At 47.9% G+C, this 19,690-nt stretch overlaps 1 protein-coding gene and 2 long non-coding RNA genes across 5 annotated transcripts; 1 reads left to right on the top strand and 2 right to left on the bottom strand.

Moving 5' to 3' along the window:
* Positions 1–3,040: 3,040 nt before the first annotated feature.
* Positions 3,041–16,043, top strand: LOC123080357 (uncharacterized). Of its 3 annotated transcripts, none has more exons than XR_006438345.1 (7): positions 3,041–3,243; positions 3,379–3,451; positions 3,595–4,059; positions 4,193–4,270; positions 4,346–4,633; positions 5,171–7,464; positions 15,840–16,043. It is a non-coding gene; the product is annotated as an uncharacterized lncRNA (long non-coding RNA). The 3 variants fall into 3 exon arrangements; XR_006438344.1 differs by having other exon boundaries at positions 3,047–3,243; positions 3,359–3,451; XR_006438346.1 differs by lacking the exon at positions 3,379–3,451.
* LOC123080354 (uncharacterized) lies at positions 5,008–14,668 on the bottom strand. Its single transcript, XM_044503263.1, has 2 exons — positions 12,930–14,668; positions 5,008–8,128 (listed from the first exon to the last, which is right to left on the bottom strand). The coding sequence occupies exons 1-2, from the start codon at positions 14,068–14,070 to the stop codon at positions 5,091–5,093; spliced, it is 4,179 nt and encodes a 1,392-aa protein (XP_044359198.1). The 5' UTR covers positions 14,071–14,668; the 3' UTR covers positions 5,008–5,090.
* Positions 16,044–16,615: 572 nt separating the features above from the next.
* Positions 16,616–18,396, bottom strand: LOC123080355 (uncharacterized). Its single transcript, XR_006438343.1, has 2 exons — positions 17,620–18,396; positions 16,616–17,525 (listed from the first exon to the last, which is right to left on the bottom strand). It is a non-coding gene; the product is annotated as an uncharacterized lncRNA (long non-coding RNA).
* Between the last annotated feature and the right edge of the window lie 1,294 nt (positions 18,397–19,690).

The following is a 19,690-nucleotide window of genomic DNA, read 5'->3' as shown; positions in this document are numbered from 1 at the left end:
GAGGAAGGGGGTGGGGCGTTTGGAGAGTGAAATTGTAGAGATCCTAACGGAAATGCCCTAACATTATGGCTGGTTGCATTTACTGCATCAACAACGGTTTCTCATCCGTTGGATCTCGGATCGGACGACATCTGGAGAGCTACTGGATCCGCTAGTCCTATGCGCAATTTTTGGACTCCTAGGGGGTTTTTCTACAAAAAATTTGCGAGCTCCTAGGAGCCGCTGGATCTCAGATTCAACGGGATCCGGCGTCTCCTGGAAGCCCGTATCACCGTAGCACCTGAGGGCCTGGAGCACCAGATATTTCCCGTTGATGTCATGTTAATGTGTTACAATTTTATTTCGCAAAAATGTATTAAATTCTACTCCCTCCATCCCAAAATAAGTGACTCAAAGTTAGTACAAATTTTGAGTCACTTATTTTGGGACTGAGGGAGTATTTCGTAAAAAATGTGTTACATTTGTAGCTGAAATTTTCAACATTTATAAAGTAGCTAAACTAAATCGGTTGCATCGATAGCAGCAAATAATCCAGTGCATAAGATATTTCCCCTCATTTGGACACTATGTTGTGGAGAAGATGGCTAATAACTTTTGTATTTTGTATTTTGAACATGATGGAAATTTTAGGAACTTGCAATGGGACACATGGCAAAAATTAAAATAAAAACCTTCTCAGAAAAACAATGACAACTTTTTGGGGGATTTGAAAACGGGCACATGGTAAATATATGAATTGTGTTCTTTTAAAAGCAGTTGCAAATTTAGGAAATTTGCAATCCACACATGGCAAGTTTTAGGACATTTGTTCTCTAAAGAAGACATGGAAAAAAATTGTGAATGGGAACATGGCAAATTTAGGAGGTATAACTTCTTCCGTAAAAAATCATGGGAAAATGCCATGGGGATGGAAAATTGTTAAGTTGCAATCACACACACAAAAAAAGGAATTTGCCATAGCGAAAGTATGGATACATGTTAAAAAATGGATTCATGGCACGTGTTGAGACATGGCAAAAGTAAATTATTTTTAACCTAGAAACATGGCAAATTTGCCATGGGAAACAAAAATTGGAGATATGGCAAAATAAATTAAGGAAAAGCATTAGGAACTCCAATACAAAAATTAGGGCAATACATTTATAACCAATAGAAGGCCAAAAAAACAAGCTTAAAGAGGTAGATTGGGCCAACTAAACTAGTTTATGAGACTAGATCGTGCCAAAATTGTTAAGGGCTAAATAGAAAAGGTGAATTATTTCCCAAAAAGTGAATTAGGGCATCTCGAACGTCGACTCTCAACCGCCCACATACGTTCGGACCGCACAGTCTGGACGTGTTGCACCATGCAACGCGGGCATGTATCGGTCCATCGGACGGTTCGGGTGTACTTTTCTCCCGCAAACCAGAGACAAATGTAGGGGGCTTTTGCGGGCGTCGCCTGTACATAACTTGCCCGCGTCTGGCCGCCCTGGCCCACCCATACAACCGTCCCTCGCCTACGCACGTTCTTGCTCGGCGCCAGCTGCCAACAATCATGCCGATGTAGAGCGGTCACTCCATATTGAAACCGGCCCAGAGCGGATGCGGCCTCTCACTGGCTCCGCCATTGAAGTGGTGCGCCGACCGAGGGCGCCGCCCACACCGCGTCCCCAGTATCCGCGCATGTTCAATGCCGGCAACGCGTTACTGGATGGGACGAAATAGATATCTACCACACCCGTTCAATGCCCCATCCGTCCGTATGCTGCCATTAAGCAGGCTCGCCAGCTGAGAAACCCACTCCAACGCCACGCATTGACGCACCCGACGGCTGGCCTCACCAGAAACCGTTATTTAAAGGCAGCCACACCTGGCTAACTCCACACCACAACACAAGCCGCTCCACATCCTCCTTCCTTGCACCACATCCACCATGACTGTAGGTGGCGAAGCTCTGTGAGAGAGCTTTCCATGGAGATGGAGCACAAGGTGGCCGCCCTTGCAGCCGCTCGGCAGAGCCGCCGTGCCAGGCGGATCGAGGCTGCCTTGCCGACCAGCTCGCCTGAGGTCTCCGACAATGAGGGCGATCCCACGATGGAGACGGGCTCCGACGACACCGCCCCGACACTCGTGCCTGTGCACGCAAGTTTCACCATGGAGCAGGCGCATGCGCACTTCAACGCCGCCATGTCGGATGTGCAGCCTATGTTGGCGTTCCAGCAGGCGCAGGAGGGACAATGGTACAACTTGTTCCTCCTGGAGCAGCACCGGCTGGTGAAGGGCACGATCTACGGTGAGCGCGTGAGCGAGGAGGCCGTGGCGGCTATAGCCGCGACGAACCCCAACTTCGTCGCGAAGCAGCGTGCCATCTACGAGGTCGTCCGTGCTGAAGCCACCGCTCGCCAGGAACCGGCCACCACGGAGACGTAGCTGTAGGCGACCGCGGAGGAGAACAACGCCAGTTGCGCCTCCTACGCGCCGCCGACGAACTATCAGGCGGCTCGGGCGGACGTCGACAACGAGGGCCCTACCATTTCCATCGTGGACCTCACGTCCACCGACGGCGAACAGGTCGCAGACTACTCCGAGGATGAGTAAGGCACGGGAGGCTGCAGGGCTTGTGTCCCATGTGGACGAGTCCGTCTCCCGTGTTCTACTCTTCCTCGCCGAAGAGCACCTTCACTTCACGGGTCTTATCGCCGGTGCTCATCAAGACGCCGAATGCAGGAGGCAGTCCCAGATGGAGGAGACGGCAGATGGAGGACATGGCCGCCGCAGTTTTTTTTGTTCTAAATGATGTAATGAAAACCTGCCTTTGCATGAATGATGTTCGTTTACGTAAATTATATGTGAAATTGAATTAAATTCGACTGTGCGTGCATAAATTTCGTCCGGTTTATTTGGATGGTAGTTGAAATGTATGCGGGCAGCGTTGGAAGGCGGCCTCCATGCGGAAGAAAATTTACGGATGACCGTTCGAGATGCCTTTTGGCTAGAATAATTAAATTTCACCAATATAAAGGAGAATGCACTTCCTTGTCTCATCTAACTAAGTCAGGTGACACGTGGGCCGTCACATCCGCATCCCCACATTCTCTTCTCCGTCTTCCTCTTCCAGGGTCGGCGGCTGGACCCTCGCCGTGGCCTCCTCCGTCGCGGCCTCGATCGAAACCGAAAAGATCGCCCAGTACCAGCCAAGAGGAAGGACAAAGCTGTCACCAGTGTCGTATTTTCCTGCTCGTCGTCGGTCTCGGATTCGAGGTAAGACGGGGGCGCTGCGCCTCCTCCAACCCCTTCCGATCTGCTGATCTCAAAGAGGAATTAGAGGAGCAGAGACTACATTTTCTTGCTGATTTTCGTCCTCGATGCCAAATAGGCGTGCTTCTGTCTCTGCAGGTCTTGTGCTTCGATTTGATTTCTTGCATTAGGAAGTGAAGATTGTTATGCAAGTGTCTGAACTTTTCTGAAGGTCTTATGCTCCTCTGCACCCATGTAGATTGTTATCAAGTTCTTTTTCTGAATGAATTGTTGTAGATGGATTTCCGGATAGATGACTACAATAGATACGTCACAGCCTAACGGATCACTTCTCACTGTGTGTTCCACCGTCAGGTTCTGATCCAAGGGGTGAAAATTGGGTGACGAGGTGCCCTGTCTGACCGAGTTTTATACCATGAACTATACTGTCCTCTCCACCAGCAAACAATATGAGTTATGAGAAAACTACCCGAGCTTCCAACCAAATGCACGTCGACATATAGCTGAAAACAATTTCCATTCTTCCTGGGGCGCAAGTGCTTGCCTGGCAATCAGGAGACGCATACAGATTGGATCACACATTCTTAATCTGCATAAAGTTCTGCTTCAAGTAACAGACAGGCACTAGTCCAAGAGCTAATCAGCTGATTTGAAGCAAACGGATGCCTACACTACAGGTGATTATAGCATGACACACACCAGTTCATCTTTGAGTCGCGGAACCCAATCGACATCGAAAAGATCGCCCAGTACCAACGAGGAGGAAGGACAAGCCGTCCGTGTTGTGTTTTGCTGCTCGTCGCAGTTTACGGATTTGAGGTAAGTTAGGGGCATTGCGCCTCCTCCAACTCCTTCCGATTTGCTGATCTCAAAGAGGAATAAGAGAAGCATAGATTACATTTATTGCTGAATTTTCCCTCGGCGCCTAATATGCGTGCTTCTATTTCTGCAGGTCTTATGATTACACAGTTACACATTTCAAGTGAAGAGCCGCGATTGCTGCATGCGTCCGCACATTTCAAGTGGATTGGTAGGTGATAGACTGCTAGTGCTCCTCTCCACCGCTGCAGATCGTTACAAAAGTTTTTTTCTGAATGAATTGCAGTAGATGGACACATCCTATTCTACGGGAGCAGAGGAACTTCTCAGCATACTGGCTTCTTCACCAGCAAACAGCGGGCGAAACTATGCGAGCTACCAAACAAATACACGCCAACATACAGCTGAAAACAATGTCGATTCTTCGCTAATGCTTGCCTGGCAATCAGGAGATGCAGACAGATTGTGGATCACACATTCTTAATCTGCATAAGGTTCTGCTTCAAGTACATCGTCAGCCATTACTGCATGAGGTACTCAACTAGTTTGAAGCAACGGATGCTGTACATTACAGGTAACTATATCTGTATATCATGACACACCAGTTCATCTTTAATTTGAGTTGCAGAACCCAATCAAAGTATACTAATATCACACTGTACATTAATAAGAAGTCAAATGTGTCCACAAACCTCACACTTTATTACATGAAACCGTACACGAATGCATACAATGTTCGATACATAGGAAAGCCACACGAGTTCAAATCCAAGCATAGATACAACCATTTATGCTCAATTGAAGCCACTAGGGCACTCATGTTGAGCAAGTAAACGGACATACTTCAGTTGTAATGCACGCAGCAGAAAGAAATCAACATACAAGCAGAACATATTGCAATCCACACTAGCACACGCAAACCACACCATGGGGGATCAACAGAGAGGCCCTTCCAGTGTCAAACCTGTTTCTCCCAGCAGAAAGAGAATCTTGCAGCATCGTCGTCATCCTCTTCTTCATCTCCTTTTTGCTTAGTCTTGAGTTTCTGGTCCATTGAGTTTAAGACTAGGATTGTTTTTGTGGTTTTTAATGGCCTCCATCACCTCATCAGGGACTTGGTCACCATTGAACTCGAGCTCCTTCAATCTTGGAGGTTTGTCGATGCCAGAGAGAGATGTGGAAGATGACCAGACAATCTTCTCGAGCCTAGGAGCAGACCCGCTGTTGAAGACAATTTTGGTGATGGCCGAGCAGTCAACAACAAGGAGGTTGAGCCATAAGAACTCATCTTTTTCTAATGTAATCTCATTCTGTGTTCCACCAAAAGACTCGTCCAAGAGCACAAGACAGCGTATATTTGGTTTCTTGGTGAGCAGTTGTAGAGCATCTTGCTCTAGCAATGTACCACAAAGAGTCAGCTTGGCTATCTGTTTGGCATTGTCAAATGATGATAACAAACTGCCACAGAAGCTGTTGTTCATCTCGAGCTCTTTAAATTTTGGAAGAAAGTCAACTCCAGAAATAGAACCTATGCCGGTGAAAGACAAAACCATCTTCTCGAGCTCTTTGGCTGCTCCATGCTCAAAAGTGATATTAGTCAAGGCCGAGCCCTCAACAAGAAGGTACTTGAGGCATCTGAATTCATCCTTCTTGAAGTTCAACATAGACTCGGTGCATGCAATGTGTTGGAGCCTTATGCACCGTAACTTGGGCAGCTTGGCAAGGACTTTCAGATCATCTTGGCTCAGCAGAGTGTGACATAGGGTTACCTTGGCAAGTTCGTTTTTATCACCTTTTATGAACAATGGAAGAAGACGCCCCTTCTGTGTGGTTCCCCTGATGCTTAGACTCTCAAGAATCTTGGGATGGTTTTCTAAGAGAGAGCCTATGCCATCTGGTAACTCTGCACTGTAAGGAGTACCCTCCCATTCCCATGGTGTGGCTATAGGAATAGCAGTGATTGACAGAGAACGGAGGCACTCATGTAGGTCACTGATCGTCTCAAGCAAATTCTTGAGGTGACTATCCTTATCATCGATGACCACTCCTAGCTTCCTCAGCTGCCGTAGCTTTCCAATATCTTTTAAATCATGACTCTGATGTGCCTTGACATTGAATAATACCTCAATGTTTACCATTTTGCCGATCCTATGAGGAATCCAGGGAGTAGATCCAAAATTTCTTGGATCACTGGCAAGCAGACGCTTCAGCTTCAGTAGCAGGATAGATGCTGTTGCATATGGAGGCACCATAGTTTCTCGGATATCCAGTACCTCTAGCTCACGGAGGTTGCAGATTTCAATGGGTAGCTTTCTAATATCTGTTCTCCTCAGGCTCAGATACTTGAGCAGTAACATCTTGTAGCAGATGTCCTTGAGGTACCGCTGGTTCTTCCCAATAAAGCATCGGCATCCTTCTAGATCTAGCACTTTGAGTAGGGATACTTTAGATGAAGAGAGCTGCTGGAAATATTTATCAATTCCATCATAGCTGCGGAGTTGGAGATTGTTGAAAATGGAAAAGTGGCGAGCCAAGTGATGTGACAGGCCTGTCTCCACGATGTGTTGTTTCTTGGCGATTGTGGTAATGAATCCATGAACTGGATCACCTACGACGCAACTCTTTACATTTCCCGTGGTATCAATATCAGCAGGATAAACAAGGCACCGGCCGACGAGTGCATCAAAACATCGGTTGGCCTGACGCACAGAACTGGGCCAATCTTCCTTGGATATCAGCCCTTCTACAACCCACCGTGTAATCAAGGTTGACTGCCTGATCTTGTGTCTGGGCGGGAAGATTGCTAGGTACAGCAAGCATGACTTGTATTCTTTAGGCAGATCTTTGTAAGAGAACTTGAACATCACCTTAGCGATGTTGTTGAATGATGTTGTTGGCAAAGCCCGGAGGGTGCTGTGCAGCTTGACTAATTCCTCATCTCTCCTCTTGGGATTAGCATACAAAGCATGAATGAAGATCTTCATGCATAATTCATGTGGCTCACACTCGTACAGGATATCATGGAAAATTTGGGGGTCGTAGCTGTCTCCATTCTTCTGCTGGCCAGTAAGCTCAAGCAATGCATCATGGTAGGGGCCAGCAAGAGAATAGTCTATAGGTTCCCGCTGTGGATAGCAATATTGTTTAGCCAGCTGTATGTCCTTTGTGGCGGTGACGATCATCAAATCAGCTCTGCAGTTTAACAAGCTTAAAGCATTTCTGGTATCCTCCCATGTGGAAACATCCATCAACTCATCAACTTTGAGGATAAACAGGGGACGTTCATAATTATCCAGGTCCGGAAGATAATTCAAGTTGTGTTTAATCTCGTCTACGAGACCTTTGATCTTGAGCTGCTCTTCGAACTCGGGCTTCATTTTGTGCATCATATGATCCACGAAACAGGTAAATGTTTTTTCAGAAACAGTTTCTGGGTTTTGATCTGGAGCACCAGGTTCATTCTTGTCATATTTGTCTTGCTGTAGCTCCCGTAAGATGTCTTCCTTTGCGTCATGGATCAGTTTTTTGATTTGATGCTCACCCAATGTAGCCGTTGTGGTCTTTGTAGCTTGCTTGTCCAAGGATCTGTCTTGGGCCTGCAGGGGCTTGTTGCTGCTTCTCTTGGGAAACAGCTTCTGCAGGATGTGCACATATTGTGCCTCATCGAGTTCAATCCATGTCGTCTGCTGACTTTTGATTTCTCCGCCTCCTTCCTCCTCCATATGCTTGGTTGTTTCTCCTCCTCCCCCGCCTGCTTCTTCCTCTTCCTCCCCATGTATGGTTACTTCTCCTTCCCCCTCCTTCATATGTTTGCATGTTACTTCTCCTGCTTCCTCCATATGCTTGGCCGTGGCTTCTCCTTCCACCCCCATATGCTTGGCTGTTGTTTCCTCTTCAAGCTTCTCCTTTTCCTCTGCTTCCATATGCTCCTTAAGCTTCTTGACGATGATGTTGTTTTTATCCCAGGCTAATAATCTATGCATGTCTTTGTTCTTCCCTTTTTCATCCTGTTGGGACGCTGCTTGGAGCAGCAGCTGAAGTAGTACGTCTAGGTCCAACTGGTCAAAATTGTTAGGAATAAGCAACTTGTATTCCCATGAGGTATGCAGGAAACCCCTTATACAACGGGATAAATACAAAGGGGTACATGACTTATATTATAACTCTAACACCCCCCCTCAAACTCATGGTGGATGAACAACACTGAGTTTGGAGAGATAAAAGCCATGTTGTGCTCTAGTCTGGGCCTTCGTCAGGAAATCTGCCAACTGTAACTCGGAAGGCACATACTGAAGAGCAATAAGTACATGACTTATATTATAACTCTAACACCCCCCCTCAGACTCATGGTGGATGAACAACACTGAGTTTGGAGAGATAAAAGCCATGTTGTGCTCTAGTCTGGGCCTTCGTCAGGAAATCTGCCAACTGTAACTCGGAAGGCACATACTGAAGAGCAATAACCTGATCCTGCACAGCAGCGCGCACATAGAAAGCATCAACACCAATATGCTTGGTGAGCTCATGCTTCACAGGATCGCGCGCAATGCTAATAGCACCTGTACTGTCAGATAAGAGCAGAGTCGGTGTAGTGACAGAAACACCAAAATCCTGAAGTAACCACCATAACCAAGTCACCTCTGCTGTCAAAAGAGCCATGGCTCGCAACTCATCCTCAGCACTCGAACGGGAAACTGCAATATGTTTCTTCGTCTTCCAGGCAATGAGAGAACCACCAAGAAAAACACAGTAAGCAGAAAGTGAACGGCGATCAGAAGGATCACTAGCCCACGTAGCATCCGAATAGGCCTGAAGCTGTAAAGAACTGGAGCTAGGGAAGAATAGACGGTGAGAGATCGTGCCCCGAAGATATCGGAGAACACGAAGGAGATGACCATAGTGAACCGATGTGGGAGCAGAAACAAACTGACTCAGAATATGAACCGGATAAGAGATGTCCGGACGAGTGATAGCAAGATAGACAAGACTGCCAACGAGATGACGATAACGCGTCGGGTCAGGGAGAGGAACACCATCAGTAGCACGGAGGTGAACATTGAGCTCCATAGGAGTCTCAACAATGCGTTCGTCAGTAAGAGCAGCACGAGCAAGGAGATCCTGAATATACTTTTCCTGGGATATAAAAAAGCCATCAGAGGTAGAAGAGACTTCAATCCCAAGAAAGTAGCGAAGAGGTCCAAGATCAGACATAAGAAACTGCTCACTAAGACGGGCCTTTACAAAGGCAATATACTCGGGGTCATCCCCAGTGATGATCATGTCATCAACATAGAGAAGAAGAAGAGTCCGACCACGAGGAGAAAGGTGAATAAACAATGCTGGATCATGAGCACTTGCTGAAAAACCAGCAGTAGTGACCACAGAGGCAAAACGCTCAAACCAGGCGCGAGGGGCTTGCTTAAGGCCATAGAGAGAGCGACGAAGACGACATACCATGCCATCAGGAACATAATACCCAGGTGGTGGCTGCATGTACACCTCCTCATGTAGCTCACCATTAAGAAAGGCATTCTTAACATCAAGCTGAGATATAGACCAGTGACGTACAGAGGCAACAGCAAGAAGTGTACGAACAGTGGTCATATGGGCCACAGGAGCAAAAGTCTCGTCATAATCACGACCATGCTCCTGCTGAAAACCACGAGCCACAAGACGAGCTTTGTGACGCTCAAGAGAACCATCGGAGCGAGTCTTAACCTTGTAGACCCACTTACAAGTGATGGGACGGACTCCGGGAGGAAGAGAAACAAGATCCCAGGTACCAGTGCGTTCAAGAGCAGCAATCTCCTCTGCCATCGCAAACTGCCATTCAGGATGAACAACAGCCTGATGATAAGAAGTCGGCTCAAGAACAGCAGCACCAGCAGTGGGAAATCCAAAGCGATCAACAGGCGGACGAGGACGAGAACGCAAGCCATAAGTAGGCTGAGTGGAAGAGGACGACTCATCCAAGGAGGCATCCACAGGTCGTGAACGACGAGTGTAATGCTGAGGAAAAGATGGAACAATAGAAGGAGGAATCGCCAAGGTAGAATCGGGGGGTGACGACGAAGAAGTCACCGGAGATGAAGGTGTGGGTGGCGACGAAGAAGTCACCGGAGATGAAGGTGTAGAATCCGGTGACATGCTAGGCGAGGAGACCGGAGAAGATGTGTGCTGCAAATCGACTAGAGGTGGAGAAGCAGAGGGAGTGGAACGAATAGGCACAGGCGCAACGGGGGTGATAGGTGAGTTAGGAAAAGTGAGAAAAGAGATATCCTCCACTGAAAAAATCGAGGAAGATGGGCATGGGTAGAAAGGACGAGACTCATCAAAAGTCACGTCGCGAGAGATACGCATCCGACGACCGATAGGATCCCAACAACGATAGCCCTTATGCTCATCACTATAGCCTAAGAAGACACACTCAACAGACTGAGCGGTCAGTTTGGTGCGTTCGCGAGGGGCAAGAAGAACATAGCAAACACAACCAAACAAGCGAAGCATCGAATAATCAGGAGAACGATCAAAAAGACGCTCAAAAGGAACGCCACCCTGCAAAGCAGCGGACGGCTGAAGGTTGATGAGATAGGCAGAAGTGGAGATAGCCTCGGCCCAAAAATGAGGCGGAAGAGAGGCGGCGATCATCATCGCACGAGCCGTCTCAAGAAGGTGACGATGCTTGCGCTCAGACACGCCATTCTGAGCATGAGCACCAGGACAAGAGAACTGGGCAAGAGTACCCTGCTCAGCAAGGACTCCACGCAACATCTTGGAGATATACTCTCCACCAGAGTCAGCTCGGAAAACACGAATAGGAGTAGAGAACTGAGTGTGAACCATGGCAGCAAAACGCTTATAGATGGATAACACCTCACTACGAGAAGACATAAAATATATCCAGGTGTATCGAGAAATCATCTATAAAAATAATATAGTAGCGATGACCTCCTTTCGAGGCAAAGGGAGCTGGACCCCAGACATCGGAGTGAACCAGGTCAAAAGGACGCTGAGACATAGTGTCACTATGAGGATAAGGTAACTGGACCTGTTTACCAAGCCGACAACCCTGACAGTCTAAAGACACACCGCCGGAGACAGATCCAAGAAGACCACGTCGAACTAAGGATGAGAGACGAGAGCCACACAAGTGACCAAGGCGATGATGCCACTGCTGAAAAGAGCTGGTAGACAAGGCAACAGAGGGGGAAAGACTGGCGGCGGTAGCAGCGGAGGGAAGGTGAAGCCAGTCAAGCTCCCAGAGACCCTGAGAGTCACGGTGTCGGGGGCCAGCACCAAGGAGAGCACCAGTGTGATGATCCAGAACAGAACAAGAGTCAAAGTCTAGAATCACCCGACAACCGGAGTCAACAATCTGACCACCAGAAAGGAGCTGCATGGTAAGTCGAGGAACATGAGCAACATCAGGAACATGAAAAGATGAGGTGCTAAGAATGCCTCGACCATTAACCGGGAGGGAGGTACCATCAGCAGTAAGAACATGAATAGGAGAATCAAGAGCACGAATAGAAGACAAGGTGGATGAATCATGAGTCATATGAAAAGATGCTCCAGTATCAAGAATCCATGGAGATGTACCTGACTGTGTTGAAGGTGGTCTCACAATGTCAGAGGAGTCAGTAGCAGAACCAGCAGAACCCGTCGGTGAAGAACCAGAGCATGCAGCGAGCAAGCACCGAAGGCGCGTAATCTCCTGCTCAGTCAGGAGCTCAACTGAAGAGGTCGACGTAGATGCACCCGGCAATGAAGAGCCGGAGGCAGTGAGCAGACCACGAAGTCCCACAATCTCCTGCTCGGTGAAGTACATAGCTGAAGTAGACGACGCAGTAGCACTGGGAGAGGAGCGGCCACCAGGCCCACCACCACCTGTGGAAACCGCCAGAGGAGGCGACATAGCATAACCAACATCATCCGTAGAGGCCGGTGAAGGAGACGAGGGCACATGCAGACAAGCCCCAAGCGCCAAAGGAAGACGCGGGTCAATAGAGTCATATGCATCAACACATCCGATGGGGGCCGTGAGAGGAGCCGGTGTAGAACGATAATCACCGATGAAAGTCGCAGGAGGAGTCGATGTAGAGCGACAATCACCACGTGCGAGAGTCGCCACAGGGGACGATAGCACAGACGAACGAGCACCAAGCGCGGAAGAAAGGCACATGTGCGAGACGGGGTCAGTAGAGCAAACACTGAAAACTCCGTCAGGAATCACCGGGCAGCTAGGGACAACAACATAGCCCGATGCAGCAGACATTTTTTTTTCAGCAGAGATCAGACCTTCCAATCGAGATGCTCGATCTGAGCAGAGATCGGCGGCCGCGGGAAGGGGATGCGAAGTCCAGGCGGGAGGGGCGGAGTCCAGGCACTGGAGCGCGGGAACGGAGGGAGCAGCGGGCACCTGGCGGGCGGCGGGAGCTGCCAGGCGGGAGCGGCGCCTGAACGCGGGGGCGGCGGGAGCTGGCGGGCGGGAGTGGCGGGAGCGCCTGAGCGCGGGAGCGGCGGAGTCCTGGCGGGAGAGGAGACGACCGCCGAGCGGAACCAGCTGGGCGCGATCGGGGGCCTCCCTACGGCGATCGAGGAGGAGAGGCGCCTGGCGGGAGGAGATGGAGCAGCGACGCCGAGCGAAGGGAGAACGCGGCGACGGCAGGAGTGGATCGAAGCACGAGTTGCGCGTGCGAAAAAAAAACCTAAAGCTCTAATACCATGTTAGGAATAAGCAACTTGTATTCCCATGAGGCCATAGGCCGATATATATACATGTACAGGTGTGGAACATATGCAGGAAACCCCTTATACAACGGGATAAATACAAAGGGGTACATGACTTATATTATAAGTCTAACAAAAATCACCCTGCAGCATGTCGCCCTTGGGTAGTCCGTCGCCCTTCTCTAGCCGACCTTGAATATCACTTTTGATGTTGTCAAGCTTTTCATAGACCTTCATTTCTTTGATATTCTCCTTGATTTGAAGAAGAGCAATAGCCCTCTTCTTTTCTTCATCAATTTTCAATCTTCTTATGTAAAGTTCCCAAGGGTCAAGATAGTTTTCCTCCACTTGGCCTTGTGTTCCTTGCTCCTGGGGGTTGGATTGGGCATGCTTGAGCTCGCGCAGAATGTAGAAGAGAACCTCCTTGACTCGTAGCATCTTAGAATTGTGGTGCACAGCCGGGATGTCAACCACGACAATGCGATGGTAGCCACCCTTTGGGTTTTGATTCAAAAGCCAATTTTTTTGTACAAGAGCGAGGAGGTCCTGATATGTGTAGGGTGCCACTGCCACCACGACCATGGACAAAGTTTTACCGGCGTTTGCAGGAACTCCATCTGCCCACTCCCATAGCTTTCCCTTGACGTAGTCGTCCAGAGTGCGAGGCTCGTTGTAGGCTCTTGGACCAGAATGGCCGCCAGTCGCCATTGTCCTCACCAGTTGACCGTCACCGTCTTCTTCTTTGTTGTCTTCGTTTTCGTCTGTAGTAGCATAGCCACCTTCTGCAGCAGCCCGCAACGACGACGACGACGTTGCCGTCGGAGGCCATAGCCCCTTCCCTGAATTGTCCAGGACCTCCACGCCATACCTCAACCGCCGCGCGCCGATTTCACGCGCCCGTTCCTTGAGCAGGCGCAGCTGCTCGGCTGTGTGGTGCTGCGCGACCAACTTATGAACTAACCAGCTCGCCCACCAGATGCAGCCTGCGAGTCCCTCTCTGGCCCGGTGGACGTCGGGGTTCCCCCTGCTGAGGTAGACGTCGATGCAGTTGCTGCAGTCCTGGGCGAGCAGCCGCACCTGGTTCATCCAGCTGCACACCTGCTCGTTGTGCTCGCCGCCGCCGGGAGGTGCCCACCTGGCCAGGTGCTCCAGGAAGCTCTTCATGCTCTCCATCTCCTCCTTGATGAACTGCATGTCGTTCCCGACGCCACGCAGCAGCCGTGCTTCGCTGCGTATGACGACCAACAGGGAGCGCACGGCGCCAGCCGCGAGCTCGGCCATGGCTCCCTCTCCTTGTGCCGATCGGCTGGTGGCTTCTAGTTGAACTGGTGGAGGCTAGCTGAGCTGGGTGGTGGCGAGGACGCACACATTCTTCCCCGCTTATGGGAGAGCCAGAGGAGGATGTATGAGTGTTGAATCGGTTCAAAGCAAAGAGGCGTGCCTCTGTGATTGCTGGGGTTCAGTGCACGAACTGAACGGGTTCAAGAGCTCTTTGACGAATCTCCCTTCCGGCCGGCCACGCAATAATGTAAATCTTGACGTGACTTGACGAACGGTGTCGTCAAGGGCGTTCACACGCTGTGCGCTACCACAACATTGTGACCGGTTGCATTTACTGCCACGATCACAACAGCCCAAATGTACCCGGGGTACTGGACGATGCAAATCCTCTCGATGGATGGAGAAATTGACGGGGGTGTGCAATGATCTCCTGGCTCATGATGATCAATGAGCGGTTGGGGCTGCCATGGGGCGCACCTCTTCAGGCAATCATTTGCGCTGTACAATTCCACATAGCCAACTACAGTACAAGCTTATTTATCATATATAAGGCATCGTTTGGAACACAGGAATACAAAACATAGGAATAGGAAGAACGGAGGAATTAGGATGTCGTCTATCCTAGATTACAACAGGAACTAAAACCATGGGAAAACTGAAAAACTATCGCTTGTATGTCATATAGGAAAACAAAGACACTGTAGACACAAACAGAAGAAAATATGAGGAAGGATTTCATGTTCGGTTTCCTCCAAAATTCCTTTGGCATATATAGTTCCTTCCATAGGAATTTCACAGGAATATAGGATGACAATTAATTTGATACAAACGGCACAAAAAGAAAAATTTCTGAAGGAATCATATCCTACACGATTCCTATCTTTTCCTTTGTTTCCCACGGGATTTAAATTTGTGAACGAAAACAATAATTGTAAAATGCCAAAGTATTTCAATTTTGACCTCCAATCCAGAACAACTGACCAACTACTAGTTGCAAGTTAGTAACATACGGAAACAAATTAGGATAGCCATAGAGTGACATTTGCTTGGAACTGATTCCAGGAGCTCTTTGACAAAGCGCCCATTCAAGATGGTGGGATGTTCTATTGGGTCATGCACTAATGTAAATCTCAACTTGAAGAACGGTGTGGTCAATGGTGTTCACACACGGTGCACTGTCATTAGCATTGTGCTTGGTTGCGTTACTGCATTAAGAGCTGGGACCATGGCTCATGATGATCAATGAGCGATTGGGGCCGCCATATAGCAATCCTCTTCGGCAATCATTTGCACCATACCATTCCACATATTCATTGAACAATACAAGCTTATTTATCATATAAGGCGCCCTTTGAAACATACGAATTCAAAACATGGGAATAAGAAGAACGGAGGAATTTAGATGCCGCCTATCCTAGATTTCTACATGAACTAAACCACAAAAAATCTGTGAAGCTAACCTTTGGATGTCACACAGGAAAACGCAGAAATAATTAGACACAAATAGAAGAAAACATGAGAGGTAGGACCTCCTGTTTGGTTTCCTCCTAAATTCCTATGGCATAGTCCATTCCATAGGAATTTCAAAGGAAAATAGAACAACAATTCCTTTGCTACAGACATCAGTGAAATAAATAATTCTGAATGAGTTCTATCCTACATAATTCCTATTGTTTTCCCTTTGTTTCTCACTTGAAAATTGTGAACCAAAACAAGAACTGTAAAATAGCAAATATATTTCAGTTCTGAACTCCAATTAACAACAACAGAGGGCAAGAGCGGTGTTGATGAGGCGGATGCCAGAGCAGCACTGGTTGGACTAAATGCTCTGGCAAAAGTGTACAGACGGCCAGACGGCCAGTCACTTTGGAGATGGACTGCGCCGTGATTACAAAGGAGTTGCAAATTGGGATACCCACCAGATCCCCATGCTATGGTCTGATCTCGGGCATTAAAGTTGTACTCGTTGTCTTCTCTGCTCACAGTGTTAGTACAATTAGTAGGACAGAGATCCCCCGCCCCCCATAATGGCCAGGAATCATCGAATCGAGGCCTCACACCTGGCCTACGTCTCAACGTTGTAGATGGCCTTAGTGACCTGAGGAAAAAAAGGATAGCCACAAAGAGACATTTGCTTGGAACCGCTTCTAGGGCCCCTCTGACAAATCACCCTTTCAAGATGGTCTGATGTTCTATTGGGCAACACACTAATGTAAATCTTTACTTGACTTGACGAATGGTGTTGTCAAGGGTGTTCACATATTGTGCACTGTTGTCCTATACATACCTAAGAAGTGATCCCCACTAATTTATTTATCTCATTATGTAAGTATGTCGTATCACCATACAATTATTGATGGGATAAGGCTCACCTCAACATGCAATCATGCATGGAAAAAGAACCATCACCACATGCAACCATGCATGAGGAAATATTTTTCATTCTATCATTCTACTTATATTTAATAATATTTTACAATTATACATAATCAAATATAATAAGTCGTATGCATCTTTAATTTTGTTTCATGTGTTATAATATATATATTTCACAAGGAGTAGCATTTTCTATAAGGGTTTAAACGGTGCAAAAGTTCTCAAAAATTCTGAAAAAAATACTGAACCAACACACCTATATATCTCTATCTCTACTATCTAAAACAAACGTAGTGTTTCGTTTCCCCTCTTATGTTCGTCAAGCCTTTCGTACGACCCCCTCGCTCCCGATTTTCTTTCCTCCCGTCCCGACCCACCTCTCGTCCCACTGATTTTCTTTCCCCCCTCCCGGTTTTCTCCCTCACGGTTTTCTCCCTCTGGCTTGCATCTCACGCCGGCGTCCAGCGCCACCGCTACCGACCTCCAGCCTTCGTCCCGTAACTCCTCCCGCGCGCCCTATCTCTCTTATTCTCCCGTCTCCCTTCTCCCTTCCTGACCTCTCTCTCACAAATCTTGTCTCTGGCCCATGGATCCCGATGGAGCACCATGGATCCCGATGTGGAGCTCCACTGCGGCCAGATCTGACCTGGGAGCGGCCAGATCCGTGCGTCTCCGCGTCGATCCGTGCGTCTCCGCCTCGATCCGCGCGCCTCCATGGTCCGTCGTCTTCTCGAGCGCCGGCGCTGCGCTCAGCCGCCGCCGTCCCATGCCATGGACGCCTCCCTCCAAAACGACCTGCCATGGCCGCCTCCCTGCCTCTCCCGCAAGTGGGCCTCTGCGCGACCAGATCCGTTCCTCTGCGCCTCGCTCCGCGCGCCTCCATGGTCCTCCGTCATGGAGCTTGAGGGCGTGACCATCATGGCATGCGTCCAGATGACGGCAGAGTGCAGGCGTGGCTTGGCGTCGCGCCGCAGCCCGAGTTCTGCTGAGAGAGCCACGAGGTCGCCGCCGGCCTCCGCACCATGCTGGACCAGATGCTGCACCCCCCTGCGTCGTCATCGTGGGACGCCTGCGTTCTGCTGAGAGACGAGGTGAAGATTCAGAAAAATTGAACAAAGATTTGTCCGTCATAATAGATGGATGCTCTCGCGAAAGAGAAAACTCGGGGCTCACAGGGCAGCCGCACACTGCACGGGCCACCATCCAAGCTGCCCCATCATCCTTGCGCTACCTCAAGCCGAGCGCACGCACATCTACGCGCCAACCGGCGAGATCTGGGCCCGAAGCGCCGCAGTAAGGCGCCGTCGGAGGGTGAGGTGGACATGACCACGCAGATCCGGAGCCCGGAGCCTCGGGGCAGATCCACGCGGCCCCGTCAAGTAGCCGCCGAGCTCGACCGTGAGCAGGCCACCATTGCCGCGCCTCAGCCATCGGCCCAGCCAGCCCCCGCGCGCGCAGGCTCGGCCAACAGGAGCCGCCTGCAACCGGCCGACGAACGTGAACCATGAGAGGGCGGTGCTTGGTTAGTTGTGGAGGAGGGAAGGGAGAGGGGAACGAGGAGCCGTCGACTGAAGCAAGAAGGGCGCGTGGGTGGTGTGTGGCTAGAGCACGGATAGAGATGAGAGGAAGGAGAGCACCGCTGATGGGGTGGGCTTGTCGGCGCACTGGATGTGGATGGATAAAGAGAAAGAGCAAGAAGAGCAGCAGCGCTGCTGGAGGAATGGCGATGTCCACGGAGTAGTGGTCTCGGGGGGGATTTTCTTTTGTGTGGATTGCTTTCTTTATTGGCTGCACCGACCAGAAGCTGCTGGAGCTTGCCATGCGTGCTAGCATCGATTGCAATTCTTTTCTTTCTAAATATATGAGCACCGATTTACTTCTTTTGAGAAAAATGAGCACCGATTTACTTGTTGTTGTTTTATTGTTATTACTGTCATAGTTTAATGTTCTAGCTTACCACATCTTATGAATACATCATCAAATACAATAATTAAAGTTAGTGAAATATTGGAAATAATATTTCTTGTGAAGAGTAGAAAGAATGTGACGACGGTGCATCTTGAAATTTAGCTTTGTTTTTACAATTCACCCGAAATTTACCTGTGATGGGGAATAGAGAAAAGCTTGCTTTTTTATGATGATGATGACTAAGTTCATAGTGCAAAAGAAAAAGAACGGAATATAATCTTGCAAATCAAATAACCAAAATTTTCTAAAAATATAATTAATATAGTAAAAAAATTGTTTGCTTTCGAATATTAACAAAAATAATTGTACATAAACAATCCCACTTCAATGCACCACTACTCTTTCATCCAAAAAAATATTTTGCAAATCTTTTGAAATTTCTAAGAAAAACTTTTGGATTGGTTGTTAAACTCTCGAATAGTATACAACAATTCCACAGTTTGTATATCCTGCTGAAAACAATTACACCATTTCCTCTTTCACCTGATGATAGTACTAAGCTGAAGGAGGCGCCATCAAAGGACATCCCTACGACTTTCTCAACTTTATACTACATGGTATGGACCCAACAATCCATTTTTCGTTGCAGACACCGAGCGTGTGTTTTTTTAAAGACAAAGAGTGTTTCAAATTCTTCTTGCTTTAAAAAATTCATGCTTTTCAATATTGCTCGAAATTCATGTTTTTCACGCTTTCCCAAAATATGTTCAATTTTTTAAAAAAAATCATTTAAAATTGATCACAAATTTTTAAAAATTCTCTTTCACAAAAAACTTGTGTTCAAAAAAATGTTCATTTTCAAAACATGTTTCAATTCTAATAAAATATGCTTTTTTTAGTTATTTAAAAGTAAAGGAATATTTGTGTTTTCCGAAATATAAAATACAAAGCTGATTACTAGACTATTCTATGCAGCACTACTCCTCTATCTGATGTTAGGGTGACTTCTTTACGTCCACACTTCATATTTCGAAAAGCAATAATAGTATAAACTTATTACTGATGTTTATCAGAAATGTATATTAAAATTGACGCGTACTACCACACGGAGCAAGTTTTACGATATTTTTTCGCCCGTTGCAACGCACGGGCATTTGTCCTAGTAATATAACATGATCCAACGGAGGGATTAAAAAAATATGACTGTATGTGTCCTGGACAAAAGAAACAAATAGTTCAGTATATATTTATGTCGCAGTGAGCTGAAATGCTTATTATTTTTGCCTAGGACACATAGATGCATATTTTGACAATCCCTCTCGTTGGATCATCTTAT

This window comes from Triticum aestivum, chromosome 3D, assembly GCF_018294505.1.
Source record: "Triticum aestivum cultivar Chinese Spring chromosome 3D, IWGSC CS RefSeq v2.1, whole genome shotgun sequence".
Taxonomy (NCBI): Eukaryota; Viridiplantae; Streptophyta; class Magnoliopsida; order Poales; family Poaceae; genus Triticum; species Triticum aestivum.
This window is presented reverse-complemented; position numbering and strand designations above follow the sequence as displayed.